General features: G+C 41.8%; 1 protein-coding gene and 1 non-coding gene across 2 annotated transcripts in view; both read left to right on the forward strand.

The window, feature by feature from the left end:
• Nucleotides 1-421: 421 nt before the first annotated feature.
• Nucleotides 422-23,708, forward strand: part of LOC145402117 (uncharacterized) — a 45,345-nt gene continuing 22,058 nt past the window's right edge. Inside the window, exons 1-2 of the mRNA XM_080274234.1 lie at nucleotides 422-517; nucleotides 14,846-15,043. Coding sequence (XP_080130360.1) covers nucleotides 14,849-15,043 — 195 coding nt within the window. The 5' untranslated portion in view covers nucleotides 422-517; nucleotides 14,846-14,848. The remainder of the gene's footprint in view (nucleotides 518-14,845; nucleotides 15,044-23,708) is intronic.
• Nucleotides 19,481-19,599, forward strand: LOC145402498 (5S ribosomal RNA). Its single transcript, XR_013897793.1, has one exon. It is a non-coding gene; the product is annotated as a 5S ribosomal RNA (ribosomal RNA).

Here is a 23,708-nt window from a genome sequence, read left to right on the forward strand (position 1 = left end):
GATTAATATTGTTCCCGAGTCCAAGATCTTTTTTCTTAATCGTCCGCATTACAACAAAATAATAATAAAGAAAATAGACTTCGTAGTAAAGATGTTATGAAAAACAATACGAGTGCACAGAATGAAATAGTTACAAATGAAGGAAGAACAGTAAGAGCTATAAAGGAAAGTACATTGATGTAAACAGAAATAAAATAGTGAAAGGAGTTTTACAAACTTTTACATGGCTGAGATGGAAAAATAATCCTACTTGAAAGCAATGCAAAGAACATCTCAACAGAGCACTAATTAAAAGAAAACATCATAATGAGGAATGAAATTAAGATCCGACACATTTTCAAATTTGGCGGGCCCAGACGTCACAATCTCGCTGAATCCCGCGACTGGCGAGACCAGTCGTGGCATTCCAGTTTTCCTTAGTGTTCGCCGTGAGATGATCTATTTCTCGTATTTTCAACGCTTTTACCCTCCTTAGATCGGTTCCTGGGCCAGCAAATCGTCGAAGGGACTAGAGGGAGTAAGTATGCCGGGGTTGATTGGGTAATGGCGGCCGTTCTCTCTATTTTAAGTGTGAAAATGGGAAATTCTTAGAGAGACTGGGATTCCCGAGGACGCCTGCCCAACATGTCCATAACTGCGTCTCTATTGATTTTCAGCCATATTTGCCTCAATTTCCTTCCATTTTCACAATCGTGAGGTATAATAAGTTCGCCAGAATATGCCCAACGTCTTGTTTGTGTCTTAAGTTGCTTTGTTTACCTTGTTAGGATGAATTAGGGAGAACGGGAAACGAAAGGTAAATTTTTCTTTCATTAAGCAAACCGAGAATGGGAAATAAAAGACGATAAAATAACAATATAAAACCCTCAGGTACCTTCGCCTCCCTTTCTTCCTTCAGCCCCGCCTTCTAACCAATAATGGAATAATTAAGTACGTTGTGGTCTACAGAACAAGCCCTTTAAATTTGAAAAATAAGAAAGAACGGTTGAGAAAGAAAATGGCTACCCTCCCCCTCCCCTTTTAATTTACGGGGAGTGTAAATAAAACCAAAACTAACTAAAAATCCACAACTAAATTAATTCTGATTAATTACCATTGCCCTTCCAATAGATGCTTTGTGTAGGTAATAAAAGTATTAGAATAATTTACTCGGTTTAGCGGTTACGTAAGAGAACGATACGTCATAGATAACGATTTGTATATGAATAGTGACTAGTTTTCTAGTTTCAATCTGCTTTCATTAATTTCTCTGTTGTGCTCAGTGTCTGTTCGAGATGATTAGTTTATTAAACTGCTGCCGCGTTACATCAGTTTAGTAAATTAAAACCATACCAGTTATTATTATTATTAAATTAGGTGATGGAAGAAATTACAGTAGTAGTCTACTTGGATGTCTGTCTATTGCCAGATGCCCACTAGGATGTACTGTACGTAATTATCACGTGGGTACTTGAAAATTTGTTGCTGTAATGTTAATGCTAATGTTACAGTACTGAATTGTCAGTGTTGGGATTATTGTAGATAAGAGGCTAGATAATTTTCATGCAGTGGATTTTAGGGAGACTGCTTGCCTTTTTCCATTGCAAATTATACATTTTATCCAGGAGGATTTGAAGTCAGGTATAATTATTCCCTAGTTCAAAAGGAAAGGGGAAAAAGAAGTGTGTGGTAATCATAGGAGCATTTGTCTTCTTAGTGTAATAGGAAAAGTGTATGGCAGGATACTTATTGACAGTTAGGGAAATAACAGAGGAATCAGTTGGAGAAGAACAGGGAGGCTTTAGAAAGGGAAGAGGTGTAGATCAGATATTCATTCTTAGGACTTTAGTGGAAAAGTTTCTAGAGCAGGGAAAGAAGTTGTATGTGGCCTTCATGGATATGGAAAAAGCATATGACAGGGTGGATAGACAAGGATTATGGAAAGTATTAACCCGTTAACTGCTCTGTACAGCCTGGGCTGTTCAGAGTGCGACTGCTCAGTGCAGCCCTGGCTGCACAGGTGAATTTCGAATATAGTGCCATGGTGACCAAGGCCGACCTATGCAAGCATGTTTGAGCCTTGAAAACCGAAAGTGACACCAAAAAAGAAAATGAAAACCATACATATTACAGGGAATCAGACACTTCAATGTTCATCCATGACTTTACCAAGGTAAATATTGAGCTAATATTTCATTACTATATACGCTGGCATGTGTTCTCTCAATTCCTAAGACAAAAATTTGTTCTTTGGGAAATTTCATTTTTACCCCTATGTCTGCACACCGCGGACACCTCCAAAAAGCCGCCATGCGCAGTTAACGGGTTATGAATACACTCAAACCTCAATTTACGGTAAGGGATTAAATGGGGAATCAACTTTTCCCTTACTTGAAAATGTCCATTGTTTTGCCACATATAAAGACAATTTTATTATGAAATGCAATGATTGTTTCACTTATTTATATGATTATGAATATTAATTTACGGATACTGTATAAAGAAACATATTAATGTGTATAACATAGACGTTACGTATCATTTTTTAATTGTCTTGTCGGTTTATCAGATAGAATATGGAGTCCCTTAAATCTGAAATCCCTTAAATGGAGGTCACTTAAATCGAAGTTTGAGTGTATATGGAGTAGATGAGAAGTTGTTGAATGCTGTGAAGAGTATGTATGTGGGTGCTAAGGCTGCAGTGCTTGTGGATAGAGAACTGAGTGAGTTTTTCTATTTGAAGGTTGGGTTGAAACAGGGATGTGTCTTGTCTCCATGGTTGTTCAGTCTGTACGTGGATGGGGTTATAAAGGAGATAAAAGGTAGGTCAGTGGATGTTGGAGTGGCCCTGGTGAGAGAGTGCAGTGTCTTGAAACTCCCTGTACAGTTGTTTGGAGATGATACTGTGTTATTAAGTGAAGACAAAGGGGAGCTGCAAGGCTTGGTGGATGAGTTTGGGAGTGTGTGTAAGAAAGAATCTAAAGGTGAATGTAGGGAAGAGTAAAGTTATGGTCTTCGAGACAGGTGAAGTCAGTGAATGTACAGTGAGGTTGGATGATGAGGAAATGGAAAAATGTGATTACATTTAAGTACTGTACTTGGGTAGTGTGATGAGTAAGGATGGAAGCATGGAGGGTGAAGTGCTTGAAAGGGTACAACAAGGAAGAAAGGTTGCTGGTTCCTTGAAGGCAGTGATAAGAAACAGGGAAGTGAGCATGGAAGTGAAAAAGTTATTACATGACAGTATTATGATACTAACTCTAATGTATGGAAGTGAAGCTTGGACGTTGGAGGGACACAAGTCAAGAGTGAGAGCAGTGGAAATGAGTTATTTGAGAGGAGCCTGTGGAGTCACATGAGTGACAGATTGACAAATGAGGATATGAAGGAGTGTTGTGGTGTGGATGTGGATGTGATAGGATGCATTAGCAGAAACACGTTGAGGTGGTTTGGCCATATGGAGAGGATGGAGAGTCAGAGACTGATGAGGAGAGTGTATGTGAGTGAGGTGGAGGGGGAGAGGGAGGGGAAGGCCAAGGATGAGATGGAGGGATGGAGCTGAGAGGTATATGAGAGAAGGGGGTGTGAATTGGGAGCAGGGTAGTGAAATGGCGGTGGACAGGGTGACTTGGAGGCGATTTGTTTGTGGCCACCCCGTATAAGGGATTAAGGCGTCTGGCAGTTGTATAAAATAAAATTTGTCATTTAGGTTAGGTTAGGCCGTTTGCTGCAGTTTTGGACAGTCATTCCCCTCGATGCCAGAGATTGAGCATTGTGGAGAGCCACCATTAGGTAACCAAGGCCAATACATGCAAGCATGTTGGAACCTTTATAAACACTGTGATATACGATATGTACTTTGAATTAGGGAGACTGCTTGCCTTTTCCATTGCAAATTTTTCATTTTGTCTATTAATAATAGGTAGGGGAGGAGATTCTCCAATTATCACATCTAAGTTAAATTAGGTTAGATTCTGTTACGTTTGGTTAACATCTTTTATCCTTTAATAAAGGTAAATATATACTGGTATATATGTATGTATATATATATATATATATATATATATATATATATATATATATATATATACAGTAAAAGTCCCATTATTCGGCATCTATGGGACTGGAATGATGCCGAGAAATTGGATTTACTGAATAATCAAAACCCTGCCCACTCAGTACCTTAAATATATTGGGGAACACTGTCATCACCACTTATGGTATTACAACTGTGTTTGAGGAGTACTGTATACTGTACAATACTGCAATCAATACAGTACTATACCTGAATTTGAAATATGTATATAAATTAGTGAATATATACAAGCGTAATGACACAGTAGGCCTACAAGTCAGGTAACACTTCCTGGATGGCCGAAATGATAGGGAATATTACCTACCAGCTCAATACATCACTTGTATTGGTTAATTCATCACTACTTATATTATTACAAATATGTTTGGAGTGAGTACTATGTACAGTACTTTTTCCAAACACAAAAAAAATAGTCGGAAAATTGCATAAAATGATGTGAAGGAATATGAATTGGTAAGGCCTTTCTGATGAAAGTTAAACTTACATTTAGGACTGATTCTTATGTTCGTTTTTTTGTTTACATGTGAAAGGGAGAGTATTGATGGAAACAGTAATGTATTCCAGTAACCCCTTAATAACCTCCGGCATTGAACAACCCTTTACAGTACCGATGTCGAGTTAGTGAGCTATGAAAAACTGTGAACAATTATGGGAATGTAACGAAGGTCACTGGTATGTTTACATGACTCTACGCTACGATTCAAGCAGTCAGGAGGTCGGTTAATCTCAGATGTTTTTGCCCTTTTGGTAATTGCACCATAACTTTGTAATTTCTGCAGTGAATCATAGCGAATCATAGCATGGGTTTAGGAAGCTAAATAACACATTGTTAGGTGCGCCAGACGATTATCTTCACATCTTTAAGAAAACGGAAGAAATTTAATCCCTCTCTGAGTACATAGAGTAAGTTTTTTCCATTCTTCTGAAATCAATTTATTTTTCTTAAAGATGTGAAAATACTCGTCAGGCTCACCTAGCAATGTGTTATATAGCTTCCTAAACCCATGCTATGAGTCACGGAAAAACTGATAAAGTTACAGTGCATTTACCAAATGGGCGAAAACATCTGAGATTAACTGACCGCCTGACTGCTTGGAATCGTAGCGTAGAGTCGTGTAAATATACCAGTGACCTTTGTTCCTTCCCCATAATTGTTCAGTTTTCTTTATAGCTCACACTAACTCGACATCACTGACATTGGTACTGTAAAGGGTTGTTCAGTGCTGGAGGTTATTAACCTGCCCCATCCTGACGTTTTCTGAGCAGTGGTACGCCCCAGTCCCGACATTTTTGGACTTTTTTTTTTTTTTTGGCTCAAACATCCGCTTTTGGTGAGAAACATCGAAAATTCATAGAGAAATCGCTCACCTGAGGTTTAAAATACTCGATTTAGGTACGAGTACTTCCTTACCTGACTGGGTTTTCTAACAGGCTGGCACCAAAGGAAACGAGTTCTATGGGAGGGTAACTATTTTATCCACTCATAAACAGTATTTATTTATTTACTTGGTACGAATTTATATGTAGTACGAGAGTATATTGGTTTTCAAACAGTAATATAGGCATTCTAAGCATTGTTTCACTCACTAACTCATCACCATTCATGACCTTTTTTTTCCCACATTACCTGATCATCATTTCTGATTGTTTCTTCCTCTAATGCTATGTAAACTTTGTCCTCCACATTGTCATCGATTGGGGAATCACTCTGGCCCTGAATGTCTTTATTGGCCATGTCACTGGTAACAGGTGAATTGCCGAGACAATGGCGTGCGGAGGGGGGGGAGAGGTTATGCAGTGTAAGGCATTGTCTCTGCTTGGCATCTTGTAGAGGAACAGAGGAAGGTGTCCCGTGTATACGTGCCAAAAATCACTCGTGAAAATTGAAAATTGTGCAAATTAGAGATCTTGCAATGTTGCCGCGTTAATTCACGTCGCCGGGACATGAGTGCACATCATGTGTGGACATTAATTCACGTCGCCGGGATGGCGCGGGTTAAGGGGTTAATGAGATACATTACTGTTTGCATCAATACTCTCCGTTTCACATTAAACAAAAACGAACAAAAGAATGAGCGCTAAATGTACGTTTAACTTTCGTCAGAGAGACTTTAGCAATTCATATTCCTCCTGTTTATTTTTAAGTATTTTTCTGACTTTAGGTTAGGTTAGGTTTGTTTAAATTATTAGGTACAGTTAAACTCGGTTAGGTTAGGTTTAGTTAAACAGGACAGTCCCTTCCACCATTATGCTGAGGAATAAAAATACTAGAGCTGTCACAGCCGTACAGCTAAAAACAACGGGGAAACTGATTTAACAAGCAACATTTATGGGTAATGCATTACAGTACCAGTGGTTCACGGGCTACGCAATTACTGGTATATTTGGTGGGGGTGGTTACTGTACGGTATGATCTAGCTATCTATCTATAGCCCGACGCCCTAATCCTGCAAAGGGTGGCCGCAGACAAAACGCCTCCAAGTCATTCTGTCACCCACCATTTGACTCCCCTCCCCCCAACTCACCCCCCCCTCCCTCATATACCTCTCAACTCCATCCCTCCACCTCATCCTCGGTCTACCCCTCCCTCTCCCTCCCTCCACCTCACCTACATACACCCTCTTAGTCAGTCTTTCATTCTCCATTCTCTCCACATGTCCAAACCACCTCAGTGTATTTCTCCTAATCTTTTCAACCACATCCACATCTACCCCACAACGTTCCTTCACTTCTTCATTCGTCAACCTGTCCCTCCACGTCACTCCACATGCTCCTCTCAAGTAACTCATTTCCACTGCTCTCACTCTTGACTTGTTCCCCTCTTGCAATGTCCACGCCTCGCTTCCATACGTCAGGGTAGGGATCACAATACCATCATGCAGTGACTTCTTAACTTCCATACTCACCTCCCTATTTCTCATCACTGCTTTCAGTGTACCAGCAACCTTTCTCCCCTGCTGTACCCTTTCACGTACTTCATCCCCCAAAGTTCCATCCTTACTCATCACACTACCCAAGTGGTACTTGAATGCACTCACATTCTCCATATCCTCACCATCCAACCTCACTGCACACTCTGTGACTTCATTCCTCTCAAACACCATAACTTTACTTTTGTTTACATTAACTTTCAGCTTCCTCCTCCTACACACTGTCCCAAATTCATTCACGGTATGATACTATGCAATATTGTAATCAATACAGTACTATACCTGAATCTGAAAAAATATTGAAATTAGTGAACATACTGAAGTGTAATGAAACATTAGGCCTACAAGTCACAGATAACACTTCCTGGGCTGCCGAGATGATTCCGGACATCTGCCGAACAATCAAAGATTTTCGTAAATGGGACTATTTCTCAAAACTGCCGAAATGTCGGATCTACCGAATAATCGGCTGCCGAATAATAGGACTTTTACAGTAGCTACACTGTGCGTAATCACATCTTACACTGAAGGTGGCATCATATTGGGCCAAAAGTGGCTAACATGGGAGCCAGTTTTGTTAGCTGCTAGCCAAACTGACCCATGGTGAGTGGGATTTTGCTTGCGAGACAAAATGGATAACAATTTTTGCTCACAGCTTGTTTATGAGATTAGAACTCAAATGAGCCCATATTAACCCCTCCGTTGCTGTGGGTCCGGAATTTTACATGCACCCCTCGCCGACTCCGGGGCCATTTTCTGAAGTTTCAAAAATTGATTTTTTTTTTTTTCTTGCCATATTGAAGAGGAAGTTCTGATGCATCTGGCAGTGCAAATTTCTGCTTCGTAGGCCCATCATGTGGTGTGCAATCGAACACAGAAGTTGTGTAAATTTGGGCAGCTGATACTAGACACATGTAGGTATTGCAGTGAAGCGGAATCCTTTGTTTTTTGATTTTAAAAAAAAAAAAAAAAAAAAAAAAAATGTCAGTGGTGCTGAAATTGTATGAAATAACTATATATGTGTATTTTGAAGTTTCTCAGTAGCTGCATAATATATGAGGTTTGAATGTAAAAAATTATACAGTATTATGAATTTATTTTGCATTTTTCAGTGTTTATTGTGTTTATGGTAGTATCAACTTATTTTTGTAGTCTGGGTGGTGGATTTTGTTGGAAAAGGGAGGCGAGAGTGTCTGTTTTCAGACCTAAATGATGTAAACGTCATCCCTTGAGAGTACAGGTTGGAAAGTGAGGGTTGAAATGCAAGATGACCTGCCATTCACACCTGGCATGAGCTGATTAGCAGGAAGGGAAGGGAGGCCTTTTCACCCACGATAGCATCACGTGAACACAGAAAACATAACTGTTATGCTTGTAAAATGCAAAGAATATGTAAAATGATTCTAAAGTGCAACAAACCTGAGCAAGTAGGTAAAGATACCAAACAAAAATTAATTTTTCTTTTATTTTCCTGTCTTTTTTGTTTATGCTTGTGTTTATTTATAATTGTAAACAGAGTGGTAGTGTGTGTTTTGCAAGGGAGGAGAAAGATGATATTTTCTGTCTGGGTCGAGATAATGGTTGTAACTGTGTGTGTTTAGGCACGGCCACGAACGAAAAAATCATATATCAACTTGTCACGGCAGCAGATGGTGAACTGACAATTGAGGTGTGAGAGTGTGAAGTGAAGGTCAGTCTCATGTCCCAGATGTTCTTTCACTTCCCTAAACTTTTCACAGTTTTCTACATGTTGCACTGCATCGAATGATCCAAACCAGTACAACAAACCTGAGCAAATAGGTAAAGCTACCAAGACAAATATGTATTTTTCTCTTATTATCGTGTCTTTTTTTTTTTTTTTTTTACCTGTCTATCTGTCTATTGCCAGATGCCTTAATCCCGTAAGGGGTGGCCACAAACAAATCGCCCTGTCCCCTGGCATTTCATTGCCCTGCTCCCAGCTCACGCCCCTCTCTCTCATATACCACTCCACTCCATCCCTCCATCTCATCCTTGGCTTCCCCCTTCCCCTCCCCCCCTCCACCTCACTAACATACACTTTCCTAGTCAGTCTTTCACTCTCCATCCTCTCCACATGGCCAAACCACCTCAGTGTGTTTCTCCTAACGCTTCCTATCGCACCCACATCCACACAACAACGCTCCTTCACTTTCTCATTTGTCAGTCTCTCTCCATGTGACTCCACGTGCTCTTCTCAAATAACTCATCTCCACTGCTCTCACTTTTGACTTCTGTCCCTCCAACAAGGTCCAAGCTTCACTTCCATACATTAGGGTTGGTATCACAATACTGTCATGTAGTAACTTTTTCACTTCCATGCTCACTTCCCTATTTCTTATCACTGCTTCCAAGGAACCAGCAATCTTTCTTCCCCGTAGTTACCCTTTCAAGCACCTCACCCTCTAAACTTTCATCCCTACTCATCATACTACCCAAGTACTTAAATGCACTCACATTTTCCATTTCTTCCTCATCCAACCTCACTGTAAGTTCATAGACTTCAGTTTTCTCGAAGACCATAACTTTACTCTTCCCTCCTTTAGATTCCGTTTCTTACTCTCCCAAACTCATCCATCAAGCCTTGCAGCTCCCCTTCGTCCTCGCTTAAAAACACAGTATCATCTGCAAACAACAGTACAGGGAGTTTCCAAACAATGTCCTCTCACACTAGGGCTGTTTCAACATCCAGTGCCCTACCTTGTATCTCTTATAACCCCATCCATATACAGATTGAACAGCCATGGAGATATGACACATCCTTGTTTCAGTCCAACCTTCAAATAGAAAACTTCACTCAGTTCACTATCCACACTCACTGCAGCCTTAGCGCAGTCATACATATTTTCCGTAGCCTTCAACAACTTCCCACCTACTCCATATATTCTTTATGCTTTCCATAATCTTTGTCTGTCCACCTTGTCATATGCTTTCTCCAAATCCATGAAAGCCACATACAACTTCTTTCCACTAAGGATCTAAGAATGATTATCTGATCTACACACCCTTTTCCCTTCCTAAAACCTCCCTGTTCTTTTCCATTTGTTTTCCCTAAGTCTGTCAGTAAGTATCCTACCAATAACTTTTCCTATTACACTAAGAAGGCAAATGCCCCTATTATTACCACACACTTCTTTTTTCTCTTTTCCTTTGTACAGGGGAATAATTATACCTGACTTCCAACAGACATTGGGTAATCGTAATCTGTAATCATAATCGATTGTAATGGATTACAGACTTTTGTGTAATCGTAATTGATTACTTAGGCATTTTTTTCAACGTAATCGCAATCATAATCAATTACTTAGGCATTTTTTTTTCAAAGTAATCACAATCATAATCGATTACTCTCATATTATAATAATAATCATGGTTACTTTTACGACTGCATGGCCCCAGATAAGTTAGTCTTCCACAAATACTCGTCAAGAATAAAATACTGTAGTTAAGTGTCAAACAGTCAAATATACACCATAAAAGTCTAAAGTCTATAAGTTACATGAAAACAAAAGTGGATTGTAGGTTATCACTTAGAAGCTTCCATATAATATCCTACCTAAGATAGGATAATATCACCTGGGAAGATCTCAGTTTGTAGAAAAGTTAATAGAATGAAAGGATCAAGGACAAAGTAAAGTCTCAGTGCTTGAATTATTAAAACACATTTGTATTGCAAATTGGCAAAAAAATAAAGGAACAACTTACTGGACATAGCACTGTACAGTATATTTTAGCCAGAGTAACAGCTGCCATAGGTTTTGCAGAGCTTAACCCTATGCTCTTCGTTATGCAGGCAATTCTTATTAAAATGATTTGCATATAAGATATATATCCCTAGAAAATATCAGTTTTATATTACTGGACGATGTTTTTGCTTTTAATAACTAACTACAGCTATATGCTTAATGTCAAGTATAAAAGAAACATGCTCATAATGATATAGTGCTTAACAGTACATGTGATCATGATTGTAATCATGATTACTTCTTGTGTAATTGTAATCATAATCGATTACTCTTACATTTACTGTAATCATAATCTGATGTTTGCAAGTAATCCTAATCGTAATCGATTACAATACCCCTGTAATCGCCCTATACCTGACTTCCAATCCCTGACTTCCATTCTACACATCTTCCACATCCGTTCTACTACTATCTCTCCCCATGCTTCAGCATTTCACCACACACTTCATCAGTTCCTAGGGCTTTCCCCACTTTAACTTTATTCAGTGCTTCCTCAACTTCCATCCTACTGATTTCTTCCTCTCCTCTCACATCCCTCCTTCTCCCAGCCAATCCCCAACCACTTATACTTGTATTACTGTCATTCTCTGTGTTCAACGATTCCTTAAAGTGTTCTCTCCGTCTGCTCACTTTTTCTCCCTTCTCGACTAATAATCTACCATTTTTATCTTTCACTCCCCAACTAACTTCTTTGGCACCCTGTCTAACTCACTTTACCTCTTTCCAGAACATTTTCTTACATTCCCTCCACTTTACAGTCAAGTTCCTTCCAAATTCCTTATCCACTCTCTTTTTACTCTGTCTTACTAATCTTTTCACCTCTCTCTTTCTCTCTACATATAACTCTCTTTTCCATCTGTCAACATCTTCTTTGACCCTGTTTCACATCCACTCACTGTATGCTTTCTTCTTTTGTACCACAGCCTCTCTCTCCTCTTCAGTCCACCATGCTGTTCCCTTCACCCCCTTTTGTCTTCTCTTCACCCCACACACCACCTCACATGCTGCACAGATTTCTCCTGTGATTATCTTGCACTCACCTCCCACATCCCCCATCTGCTCCAGTCTATATTTACCCAATTGTTCCTCCACTTCCCTTTTATATTCTGCCTTTTTTCCATCCTCATGTAACTTTTTCACCCTCCTTGAATGGAGTACTTCCTCCTGTCCTTCCCTTCTTTAATTTCTCCATTTCATTTGGACCTTGATTCTGACCACCACTTGGTGGTGGTCAGAAAGTCAACTCCCCCAGCCTCTATATACTCTTGCATCCATAACACAGCTTCTCATCTCTTCATCCACACACATAATCAATCATTGCCTTCCGTTCATTCAGTTCACCACCCTCCCTTCTCTTCACTCGCCATGTATACCTATGGATCATTTTGTGCCTGAAGAGGGTATTAGGTATCACCAACCCCCTCCCGGCACAAATGTCCACTAAGCACTGCCATTCTTGTCCATCTCTGCAGGCACACCCCACTCACAAACTACTCCATCCACCTTCACATTCCCTACTCTTCCATTCATATCTCCAAGCAAAAACACTCTCTCATTCTTTTCAGACTTTTCCATACATGCCTCCACATTTGTCCAGAACTCTTCTCTCACCCTGCTTGCACGATCTTGAGTTGGCGCATACACGCACAGTCATCTACATTTGTAGTCCAACTTTCAGTCTTACCCACACAGTCCTTGAGCTAACTGATCCATACTGTGTTATATTCTCCTTCCATCTGTTACTCATAACAATACACACACCTTCTTTTGTCCTATCATTCTCATTTACTCCTGTGCATATACCCCATCCATACTCCCATTCTCTCACACTCTCACCTCTCCATTTGGTTTCAGTTAATTCACATACATCCAATTTCACACCCTCAACCACCTGGACAGTCTCTCTTTCACCTCATCATTTGCACCCCCCATGTAGCTATCTGTACCATGTCCTTTGTTCAGTCCTTAGTCGTCACCTTCTGGTCAGTCCTGTTTCGAGGATTTTTTGTTTGTGCCTGTATTTATTCATAATCTTAAACAGGGTGGTTGTGTATGTTTCACAAGAGAGAAAGATGATATTTTCTGTCTGGGTCGAGATAATGGGTGTGGTTGTACTTGTTTAGGTACGGCCACGAGCGAAAAAATTGAAAATCCACTCATCACAGCAGCAGACTCTGAACTGCTTGATGGGGTGTATGGGAGTGTAATGTAGGTCAATCTGAAGACATTCAGAACGTTCGTTCACGTCCCAAAAATTTTCACTGTTTTTTTTATAGGCTGCACTCAAACGACGCCTGGGGCCATTTATTGTCTAAACGTCATTTGATGTCAGCGGCCACGGAGAGGTAATTTTGTAACTGGTGAGAAAATATTCTGTTATCACAGAAGGAAACTTCAACTAAAACTGTTAAGTAAATGCAGTTTAATTCTTGTGGTTTTTATTCACTTCTATTTTTTTTCTTGTGTATTCGGACACTGGTGACCAGCTGCGGAAGCTATCGGTTTTGTTTCCAAACACATTTAAAGCAGAGTGTGACCAGTACAGTCAGGCCTCTACTTATGAAGGATCGACTTACAAAAAATCCGCAATACAAAGAAAAAGTAATTTTCAGGGGTTAAAAAAAAAAAAAAAAAGTAATTTACTGATTCAAACCACACACCGAGTACAAGTCCATGGTCCGCAACAGATGGCGACTGTACACTCCCATCTTCCCCTTGCTTGGATGCCCAGAGCAATGTTGTTATCAACACAAGTAACATCAGCGGTGTTTTTCGTCATTTAGACTTGATAATTTCCCCCAACATGACCCAGAAACAGAAAAGTAGCGAGAGTGGTAGTGGTAGCAGCAGAGAATGGCATGCAGTTACAATGGCAACCAAAGTGGATATACTGTAATTAAGAGTGGAGAGAGGGGAGAAGCTGAGTGATGTGGCATGTGTGTTGACCCTGAATCCCCCAATTGTAGGAACAATTACAGTATAATGGACAAGGGATGTATTCTTGAACATGTAAAGGAAGCTGTACCAATGAATCCCTCAACTGTAGGAACAATTTTAATGGACAAGGGACGTATTCTTGCACATGTAAAGCAAGCTGTATCAGTGCATTCAACAGTATATGTAAATATATCACTTACTGAATTTTTGCTTTTTTTTTATATTAACCATTCAGGCTTGAAAATAGAGGCTACTAAGATTGATATAAGTTTAAGTGGAGGAATTCATCTCAGTGAATGATATAAGGAGTCTGCAAGAGAAAAGATGGAATTGTGAAAAAGCAACTTATGAAAGACTTTCAGGAACCAATTATTTTCATAAGTTTGGAACAGCCTGGCAGTTGCAGAAACTGAGGAAAAGGGAATGGGTACACCGTGGTGGTTTATTTACAAATGACCACGAGACGGCAAAGCAGACAACACTGGTAGCCATTTCAGCTTGCAAAAACACGCGAGTGTGACAACAACTCAACTTTGCTAGTCATTTCGCCTCACAAAAGCTGCTCGCATGTTAGCCACTCTTGGCCCAGTGTGATGCCGCCTTAAGATGCAAATGATTTTAGCAAAAACAGTATTATTTTCACTTTTGTCAGATTATCTCAGCTGAATCAAGCTGTCAGACCTCCTCATTCAGTTCAGGATGCAAGCAGACAAAATGCTATTTTAAGTGAATAATGTGCCTAGGTAATATTAAATGTTTTTAATGAAATCAAGAGCCAGTTCTTTACGAAAATAAGTACTCAAACATCCCATATCAACTTAGCAGTGAAACAGCTTTTTAAGTTAAAGAGACACACATGAGAACTTGTGTGTAGAGAGTATTCTTTTAACTTTAATTCTCACAGTCACTAACAGTTTCATGTAGAAAGACCACTGAAGTGAAGGGATTTACAGCCTACCAAATGTTAATGTAGTCTCATTACTGAATAATCTGGCAAATCCCACTTTGATGAAAATTTGTTAACTGCAATGTGGTTGGTAATGTCAGGTTCCATGTAACAAAGCAGTGGTGATATACCAGACAATTGTGACTTGTATGAGTAATGTATACCAAACCTTTAACAAAGTCCTTCTCCACAGACAATGGCATCATCATCTATTGAAGTAATGGGGGTGCCAGGCAGCGGGGAGGTGAAGGTGATGATGATGGATGACAGCATTGGGGAAATGGAGGAGGAGGAGATGCAGACCATCATCAGTGCCACCAACCAGGATGGCCAGATGGTAACTACTGTGGAACAAGTGCAGCATCATCCAGAAGCAGAACCTACTGACGAGGTCAGGAGAATACCATCAGTTATATTCGTCAATACATCGTATACTATTAACATCATTATCCTGAATCTTAAGCATCATTATCATCATAATCTTTAGCATATCAATATCACTATTGTCATCACCATTCTTTGACAGATTGCTTTTTTTAATATCATCATAATCCTGCATCCCATTGAATGATGAGGTAAGTAATATCCAGAAGTAGGAAAAAAGAAAGCTCAAAAGTAAGAGAACTTTCACTTGCCCAGTGAAAAAGGCCACATGATCATGTGCACTTGATTGAAGCCTTTGAAATATTTGCCCAGCTGGAGGTAGAAAACCATTCGCACCAGTATATGTTTTCTTTCATTCTTTTTTAGATGCACTTCATAGATACTCACGGAATAGAGTAATTCTGTTGATTACAGCTACAAAGATGCCATTTCTATCTCGATTCATACTGTACTTCATCCCTTCATTCTGATCCTGTGTCATTCCTTGTGTTCCCTCAACTTCAGTGCCTCATTTTCTCACACATTCCTTTACCATATTCAGCCATTTTTTGGCTTTCCAAACGTATTTATATCTTCATGTTCACTCACATATACCATTTTCACTACTCAGTTGGTGCTGGAAAGTATGCCTTCGTGTGGTGGCACCAGTATAACCAGGCAGCTCTGCTGTTAAGTAATGCAAACAGCCCTAAGCTCCCTACCTAACACCTGAAAGAAGGATGTTGTACACTGGGGTAATAACAACAGCCAGCTAACCTACCTTTTTCATTCTTTTATTTTGACCATACTATCCACACACATGCTTCTATCCTCCAATTAATCAGCCACTTTATTCCACATCATTTACATGCAGTGTCAACTCGCTTATTGTGTAGGCACCTAGTGGTATATGATATGCTACGTTATAAGATATTTGACTTTGACAATCTTCAACTTTTGACTTCCTTTTTTATTTGTTATGTGATCGGCCAGTTCTTGGCATAACAGTGTTCATAGTAAGAAATATTATGATTGATGGGAATATGTAGCACACTACCAAAACAGTCATCACCCCAAATAAAAGATGCCATAATTACCCTCTACATGGTTTGTGCATTACAGTTCTGACTGATAATGGGCATATTTTCTTAGTTTTAAAGTGGCAAATTGAGTGCAATATGTGAACAGTAATGTATTATTACCAATCAGCTGATCACCTTGTGAACGTAGGGATTGTGTATTCCCAGTTCAAAGTTTTGCCTACATCAGCTGATGATTATCCTCAGCATAACTTGTGCATTATAATTCTGAATGACAGTTAACTTGAGGCGTCCCGTCGACGTATGACTACGTCGCAACGTTATGTCACTGCCAGTCCTGTCTACGTACTGGTACGTTGCGCAATTGCAAGGTTCATAATTTGCACAAATTTCAAATCTCGCGCTTGATTTTGGGTACGTAGGGTTGGGAGACCTTCCCCTACCTGCCACCAGGCAGGGACACTCGGCGACCTGCGCTGACCCTCGGCTCAATCACTCACCTGTTAGCAGTGACCCAGGTCAGACATGGCGCCCAGAGGTCTCTCGGAGGAGGAAATTCAAGCTGCCCTGGACGCCTTCACAGGCAATAGTGATTCGCCCCTTGATGACAAGGTGGGGGACAAGGATTATGTCCAACCAGAGGAGGAGGAGGAAAGTAGCAGCAGTGATGAGGAGGTCCCGTCCCCGAGGAAGCGGCGCTACATGACCTATCGTTCCGCTACAGAGGGCCAGCCTGCACCAAAACATTGTGCAACAACCTCTCGGTAGCCCCTACGTGATGTGAAGCCCGAAATCGAGGACGAGGATGGAGCCGTGGGACGTGCTGCCACGTGGTATGGCCGCAAGATTATCATGCCTCACAGCCCCAAGCGCACAGCACGTTGTACTAGCAGGTGTGGGCCTAGTGTTTTGTTTGGGGAGGACGGAATTGGCGTGGAGGGAGTGGGGTGTGAAATGGAAAGTGTAGGGGCGAGCATTGAAACTGAGAGTGGCGGGAGTGAGTCATCGTTCTCCCATGGTGGTGTGAGGCGGCGGAGCATATCACGTGGGGCAGTGAGGCTGCGCGGTGAATCACGTGATGTGGTGATGGAGCGGGGAGGTGAGGAGGAGCCACTCTCCAGGAAGTCTTATGCTCCCCAATATTCCCGGACTTCCTCCCCACAGCCCCCTGATGTTCCCCAAGGTCGTAAGAGTAAGGGAAAGGGGAAGGGTAAATGCCGAGGGAAGAGGAGTGCAAGTGGGGAAGCCCTCCACACTCCTCCTCCACAACCTCCCCCACCAGCATCTCCTCCCTACCCTGACGAAGGGGACGATGGGGGCAAGGGTAATGTGATTTGGAATTGAGAAGATGGCAGTGATTTTTCTCCCATCATTCACCCCTTTTGTGGTAGGTGGTGGCAACCATCATCCACTCACTTGATGTAGTGCTGCCTACTTCTTCCTTAGCCTTTATCATTCTTTTTCTGTGCCTGCCCTCCTCTCTTCCTGTTTCTCCTGTCTTTCCTGTCACTTCTTGTTGCTTTTCTTTCCTTTACAGGTGGCTTTACATTGAGTGACAAGCCAAATGGTTTCCTGTAAGCCAAGAAACCATTTACAGCACTGGGTGGTAACCATATAACCAAACCATAAGTGCTCCCTACGTGTCAACAAGTGGGTTGGTGGAGGGTTAGTGCCCCTCCCCGTAAAACAACTAACTCAAAGTCAAATGGCCACCCCTTACGGGATTATGGCGTCTGGCAGTAGGTAGGTAGGTAGGCATTCACCCCTTCACTGAGCAGGGGCACACTGGCTGCGCGGCTCCAGGGATTCACCGTTGTTCCACCAGGCTGGATTTTTTCCACCTGTTCTTCGGTGAGGGTTTTTGTGGAGCAGATAGTGAAACAAACCAACTGTTTTAGCAGCCAGCGCCGTTAAAGTGAACAGCTGGGCACAAGGAGCAGGCATTCGATCATTTATGATTACCCTGTTTCCCTCGCAGAAATGTTTTTATTTTTTCCCCTGGTACTTTTGATGGGTACTGTATGTAAAAACAGAATTCTGGCATACTGGACAAGGGACCCTATCATGCAGACACCAATATTTGGCAAGATAACAAGCCGTAATCGGTTTCAGCAAATTCTTAGCCGCCTCCACTTTTACGATGCTGATGATCCTGCCAGTGCAGATGACACTGATAAGATGAGGTGAATTAGGTTGGTTTTTGATCACCTGCGGCAAACATTCCGTTCCTCATTTTATCCCTATAGAGACCTTGTCATAGACGAGAGTCTCGTGTTGTGGAGAGGCAATATTTCCTTTCGGCAGTACATACCCAGCAAAAGGCACCGTTTTGGGTTCAAGATCTTTGTTATGTGTGACTGTAGGACTGGTTTTGTGCAAGCCAGTCTTGTACAGCGGTGCACAGACAGACATAATAGAAGATCGGAGTATTGGACTGTCCGGAGCAGTGGTAAAGACAACGATTGAAGACTACCTTCTTCGTGGTTACGTCCTTTACCTGGATAACTGTCACACTAGCCCTCTTCTCGCTTGTTATCTACACCTGCATGACACGGGACTCTGTGGTACCGTCAAGGTGAACTGGCGTCGCATGGTCAAGGTGGGGTGGAAAACAGAAAAAAATTAGGTGGTCTTCTTCCAGGCTAACAACATCCTAGCTACAGTGTGGAACCACAACAGAGAAGTCAGGCTCTTGTTCACGGTTCACCGCCCATTGAGGCATTGTACCGAGTCCGTGGATTACCGCAGCAAGAGGAGGTGCCACATCTGGAAACCTGAGTGTGTGCTTGATTATAACATCAACATGCGCCTGGTGGACCAGTCAGACTCCATGATATCCACTGTCGAGTGTGCCAGGACCATGATGAAGTGGTACAAGAAGCTCTTCTTTCACCTGCTAGATATAACTGCCCTCAATTGCCACCACCTGCACACCATGACAACAGGAGTGCAGGAAACCTTTGAGGGGTTTGTGAGGGAGCTTACACGTGAGATTTTTGCCAGGTATGCGGTTGAGAGGCCCCAACAACACACACGCACTGCCCCTACTGCCCAAACTCCCCTGAGATTATCCGCCCGCCATTTTCCCACTCCTATATCTCCCCAGCCAAATAGACCTAGGCCCCAACGCAGGTGTCGTGTGTGGTAATTCCCGTGCGAGACCCACCACTCAGAGAAAAGACACCCGCTATGAGTGCGTTGAGTGTAACGTGGTTCTCTGCATGCACCCTTGTTTCAGTGAATATCACACCTTGATGCAGTTCTGATATGGTGTGAATGCGATATGACGCTCATGCTCAGGAAGAAATGCGACATACAGATGCTCAGTGTAATTATAAGGCCCGTAAATATGTAAATAGTTGTATAAAAGTGGAAACGGGTGTAATGTAAGTGGAAAATTATTATGCAAGTGCATAAATATATTAGCCAACGGCCATGCCACGCTGAGTACACCGCTTCCCGTCCGATCAGCGAAGTTAAGCAACGTTGGGTCTGGTTAGTACTTGGATGGGTGACCGCCTGGGAACACCAGATGCTGTTGGCATCCCTACGTGTTAAGTGGGGTTGGTGGAGGATTAGTGCCCCTCCCTGTAAAACAATTAACTCTAAGCCCTTGACCACCCCGTTTGGGATACATGGCGTCTGGCAATGGATGGAAAATAATGGATAAATATATTCTAAGTCGAAACATTTCTAGCAAGTGTATATAGATGCGATATTCTGACGCTCAGTGGAATAAATAAGGCCCGCAAATATGTAAATACAGTAGTTGTATAAAGTGGAAACGTGTGTAATGTAAGTGGAAAATTATTATGTAAGTGCATAAATATAATTTAAGTCGAAAATTTCCTAGCGAGGGTATATAGATGCGATATTCAGACACTCAGTGAAATAAATAAGGCCCATAAATATGTAAATAGTTGTATAAGGTGGAAACGGGTGTAATGTAAGTGGGGAAGCATATTGGAAGTGAAGAAATAAAGTATAAGTTGAAACACGAGTGATAGCGAGTGTGCTTGCTACGTGAATATGCGCTGAGGTGGTTTGGCCTTGTGGAGAGGATGGAGGGTGAAAGACTGACGAAGAGAGTGTATGTGAGTGAGGTGGAGGGGGGAAGAGGGAGGGGGAGGCCGAGGATGAGATGGAGGGATGGGGTGGAGAGGTATATGAGAGAGGGGGGTGTGAGTTGGGAGCAGGGCAGTGAAATGGCGGGGGACAGGGCGACTTGGAGGCGATTTGTTTGTGGCCACCCCAAACGGGATTGAGGCGTCCGGCAATAGATAGATAGTTTGATTTTGCTAAATACCCTCGTAAGGAATGTCTATCTATCTATCTATAGCCCGACGCCCTAATCCCGCAAAGGGTGGCCGCAGACAAAACGCCTCCAAGTCACTCTGTCACCCACCATTTGACTCCCCTCCCCCCAACTCACCCCCCCCCTCCCTCATATACCTCTCAACTCCATCCCTCCACCTCATCCTCGGTCTACCCCTCCCTCTCCCTCCCTCCACCTCACCTACATACACCCTCTTAGTCAGTCTTTCATTCTCCATTCTCTCCACATGTCCAAACCACCTCAGTGTATTTCTCCTAATCTTTTCAACCACATCCACATCTACCCCACAACGTTCCTTCACTCCTTCATTCGTCAACCTGTCCCTCCACGTCACTCCACATGCTCCTCTCAAGTAACTCATTTCCACTGCTCTCACTCTTGACCTGTTCCCCTCTTGCAATGTCCACGCCTCGCTTCCATACGTCAGGGTAGGGATCACAATACCATCATGCAGTGACTTCTTAACTTCCATACTCACCTCCCTATTTCTCATCACTGCTTTCAGTGTACCAACAACCTTTCTCCCCTGCTGTACCCTTTCACGTACTTCATCCCCCAAAGTTCCATCCTTACTCATCACACTACCCAAGTACTTGAATGCACTCACATTCTCCATATCCTCACCATCCAACCTCACTGCACACTCTGTGACTTCATTCCTCTCAAACATTTACCAGTACGTTGATTGAAAAATGGTACAATGTCATAAAAACAATAATATGAAAGTAAAAAAAATATAATGTATGTTGAGAGAAGAGTCATAGCGAGTGTGCTGAGTAAGCAGATGTGGCAGTAGTTTTGCTAAATATCATCGTAATGAATGTAAACAGCTGAAAACATTTACATAAAGTCAAAAATGGTAAAATGTCATTGAAACAGTATTATGCAAGTAGAAAAAATGATATGTTTACTGAAACAAGAAACTTAGCAACTAGCTTGTAACCAATATGACCAAACTCGCTGTGCTTGCGCGATGGAACAGTGCTTATTTTTCCTATATATATAATTGAAAACCATTATATTGTTGTTGTGATTGTTCATTAGTTCCAGATCAATAAATGTAGATGTGTTCTTTGTTGTTTCTCCCAAAATTACCTACCATAGAAAACATGAGAGCCTGACATGTCAGTGACAGAGTACGATACCTGACGCGGGGTGCCTCACCTGTTCTGACCACTTATGGACCCCGGCAAGCCCTTTCTTGGCGAATTTCCTTTGTTTCTTAAAAGCGGAGGTTTTAGCCAAAAAAAAAAAAAAAAAGTTCCAAAATAGCTCGGGATTGGGGGGTATTGGAGGTGGGAAATCGGTCGGGACGGGACGGGTTAATACATTTTAGCACTGAAGTGACAAAAATTGATTGATATACAGTGATTCCTTGGTTAAAGCAGCTTTCACTGTCACTGTGAGATGAAAATCTGCACCCCTGCCATTATAGCGTATTTTTCAGCTTAAAAGCATTGTTATTGCATTCTTGAGCCTGTTTCTGCCAACAGTGAAGATTCAGTGTCTGTGGTTTCTAATGTCTTTGAGGGATTCAGAGAAGAGGCCCTACTCGAGGAGGTAATCCCAGGTGGTGGAGACCACCAACTTCCCACCCCTTATTCTTGGAACCCTACCCCAAGTCCATCTCAGGTTTCTCTGTGGTACATGTTTCTTCCATGTGCCTGTGTCACCACATCCTATTAATCTGACTATGCCTATGTGTGTTTCTGGTGCATACCCTAACATGTATGTATTTAGCGAGTCTAAATTGTCATAAAAGGGAAAATTTGGGCTCGCACTCGGGGGGTATGGAACCATTTAGGATAACTCCCGTTGGTTCTGGGTATCCATTATCATGCAATTCCATTATCATGTGCCCTGCTGGTACCAGTTATATGTGATAACCAAGGGATCAATGTACAGTAATCCCTCGATTACCCGATGTAATAGAGCCAAAGGCATTCCGGGTAATGGACTTCTCTCCTTGCCCCCATTTGTACATAACCTAACTTTGAAAGCCAGTGCAAAAGGTCACTACGGTTCATCATACAACACATGTTCCTGTTGTTTAACACTACTCAATCTGGTCAAGCAGACTTGTAAACCACAGCCAGGCAATTACCATTGTGATTGGTCAAACAAACCCATCAACCACAGACGGGCAGTCAGCACTGCAGGGCCATACCATGCAGTGACATGAAAATATGAAAAAAAACAGCTATGCAAGAAAAAATGCAGTGGGCACAGAACATAATGGTAAAATGGAGTAAAATCATGGTACAGAACAGTAAGCTAGAATAAAATTAATGTCAATACTCACAGTTCGACCATCCTACACCATTCCTACCCAGGATCTTTGGCTTCTAAAAAGTCGGCACTACCCTCTTCCATTTCCCTGGTGGAAGTGCCATTGTCACACACCCTAGGAAGAGGCATGCAAAGAATAGCAAGGCCTTAACCCCTTCTTTACCAACCCCTCCCCCCAATGTAAACATTATGTTTACCCCCCATACCGACCTGACAGCTCCCCCTCCTGTAGTGTGAGGGGTAGTGTATACTTCTAGCCACGTCGAAACTATTGACTCTTAGTGATTTGTTTGTATACTGATGATCACATACACCCAGCATGATGTTGGTAATAAAAAAGGATTATAAAATAAATCATTACAGTATATAAGTTTACATATCTTATGCTGAAGTACTGTTACCCAGGTAACTACTGTACAAAGTGGCTTGAAAAAAAAAAATGTCCTGCACAGATGGATGGCTTATTTATTTACCTCGTAAGCTGTGCATGAAGTGTGTGGACACACGTGATGGTGATGGCGACCTTGACCCACTTGTTGCAGAGAGTGCGGTGTCACTAAGCTCGCTACTAATTTCCTCCTCCTCCTCACTCACATCAACCTCGCAATTATTTTCAGGATCACATACATCTACTGACACATCAGACACTGCTGCATCATCCTCTGATACATCTAAATAAGTATCCTCATGAGGAATAAACTTGTCACTATCGGAATCCGCCAGACGCCACGAGAGAAAAATATCCTGTACACCCTCTGTGGTCATTCTCTCAGGCAGGCCAAGGGGTGTAAATTTTGCCGTATGTCAGCAGAAAATATAGTACGATATCTGTAGTAGAAAATATAAATAAAATAATGATTGGTCTAAAAGAGGTTACATCACAGATGAGTGAGCAAGCCATTGGTGCCACCGCAACTCATTCATGATGTATCTTATGATGTCAGAATTCGTCAGAACTTCGTCACAGTCGTTGTTGTCAAAACACAGAGCTGTTGCTAACACGAGGTTCTCAGAAACAGCCTTACCGG

Source organism: Coenobita brevimanus, chromosome 57, assembly GCF_032717465.1.
Source record: "Coenobita brevimanus isolate Jiangsu-jjx chromosome 57, ASM3271746v2, whole genome shotgun sequence".
Lineage (NCBI taxonomy): Eukaryota > Metazoa > Arthropoda > Malacostraca > Decapoda > Coenobitidae > Coenobita > Coenobita brevimanus.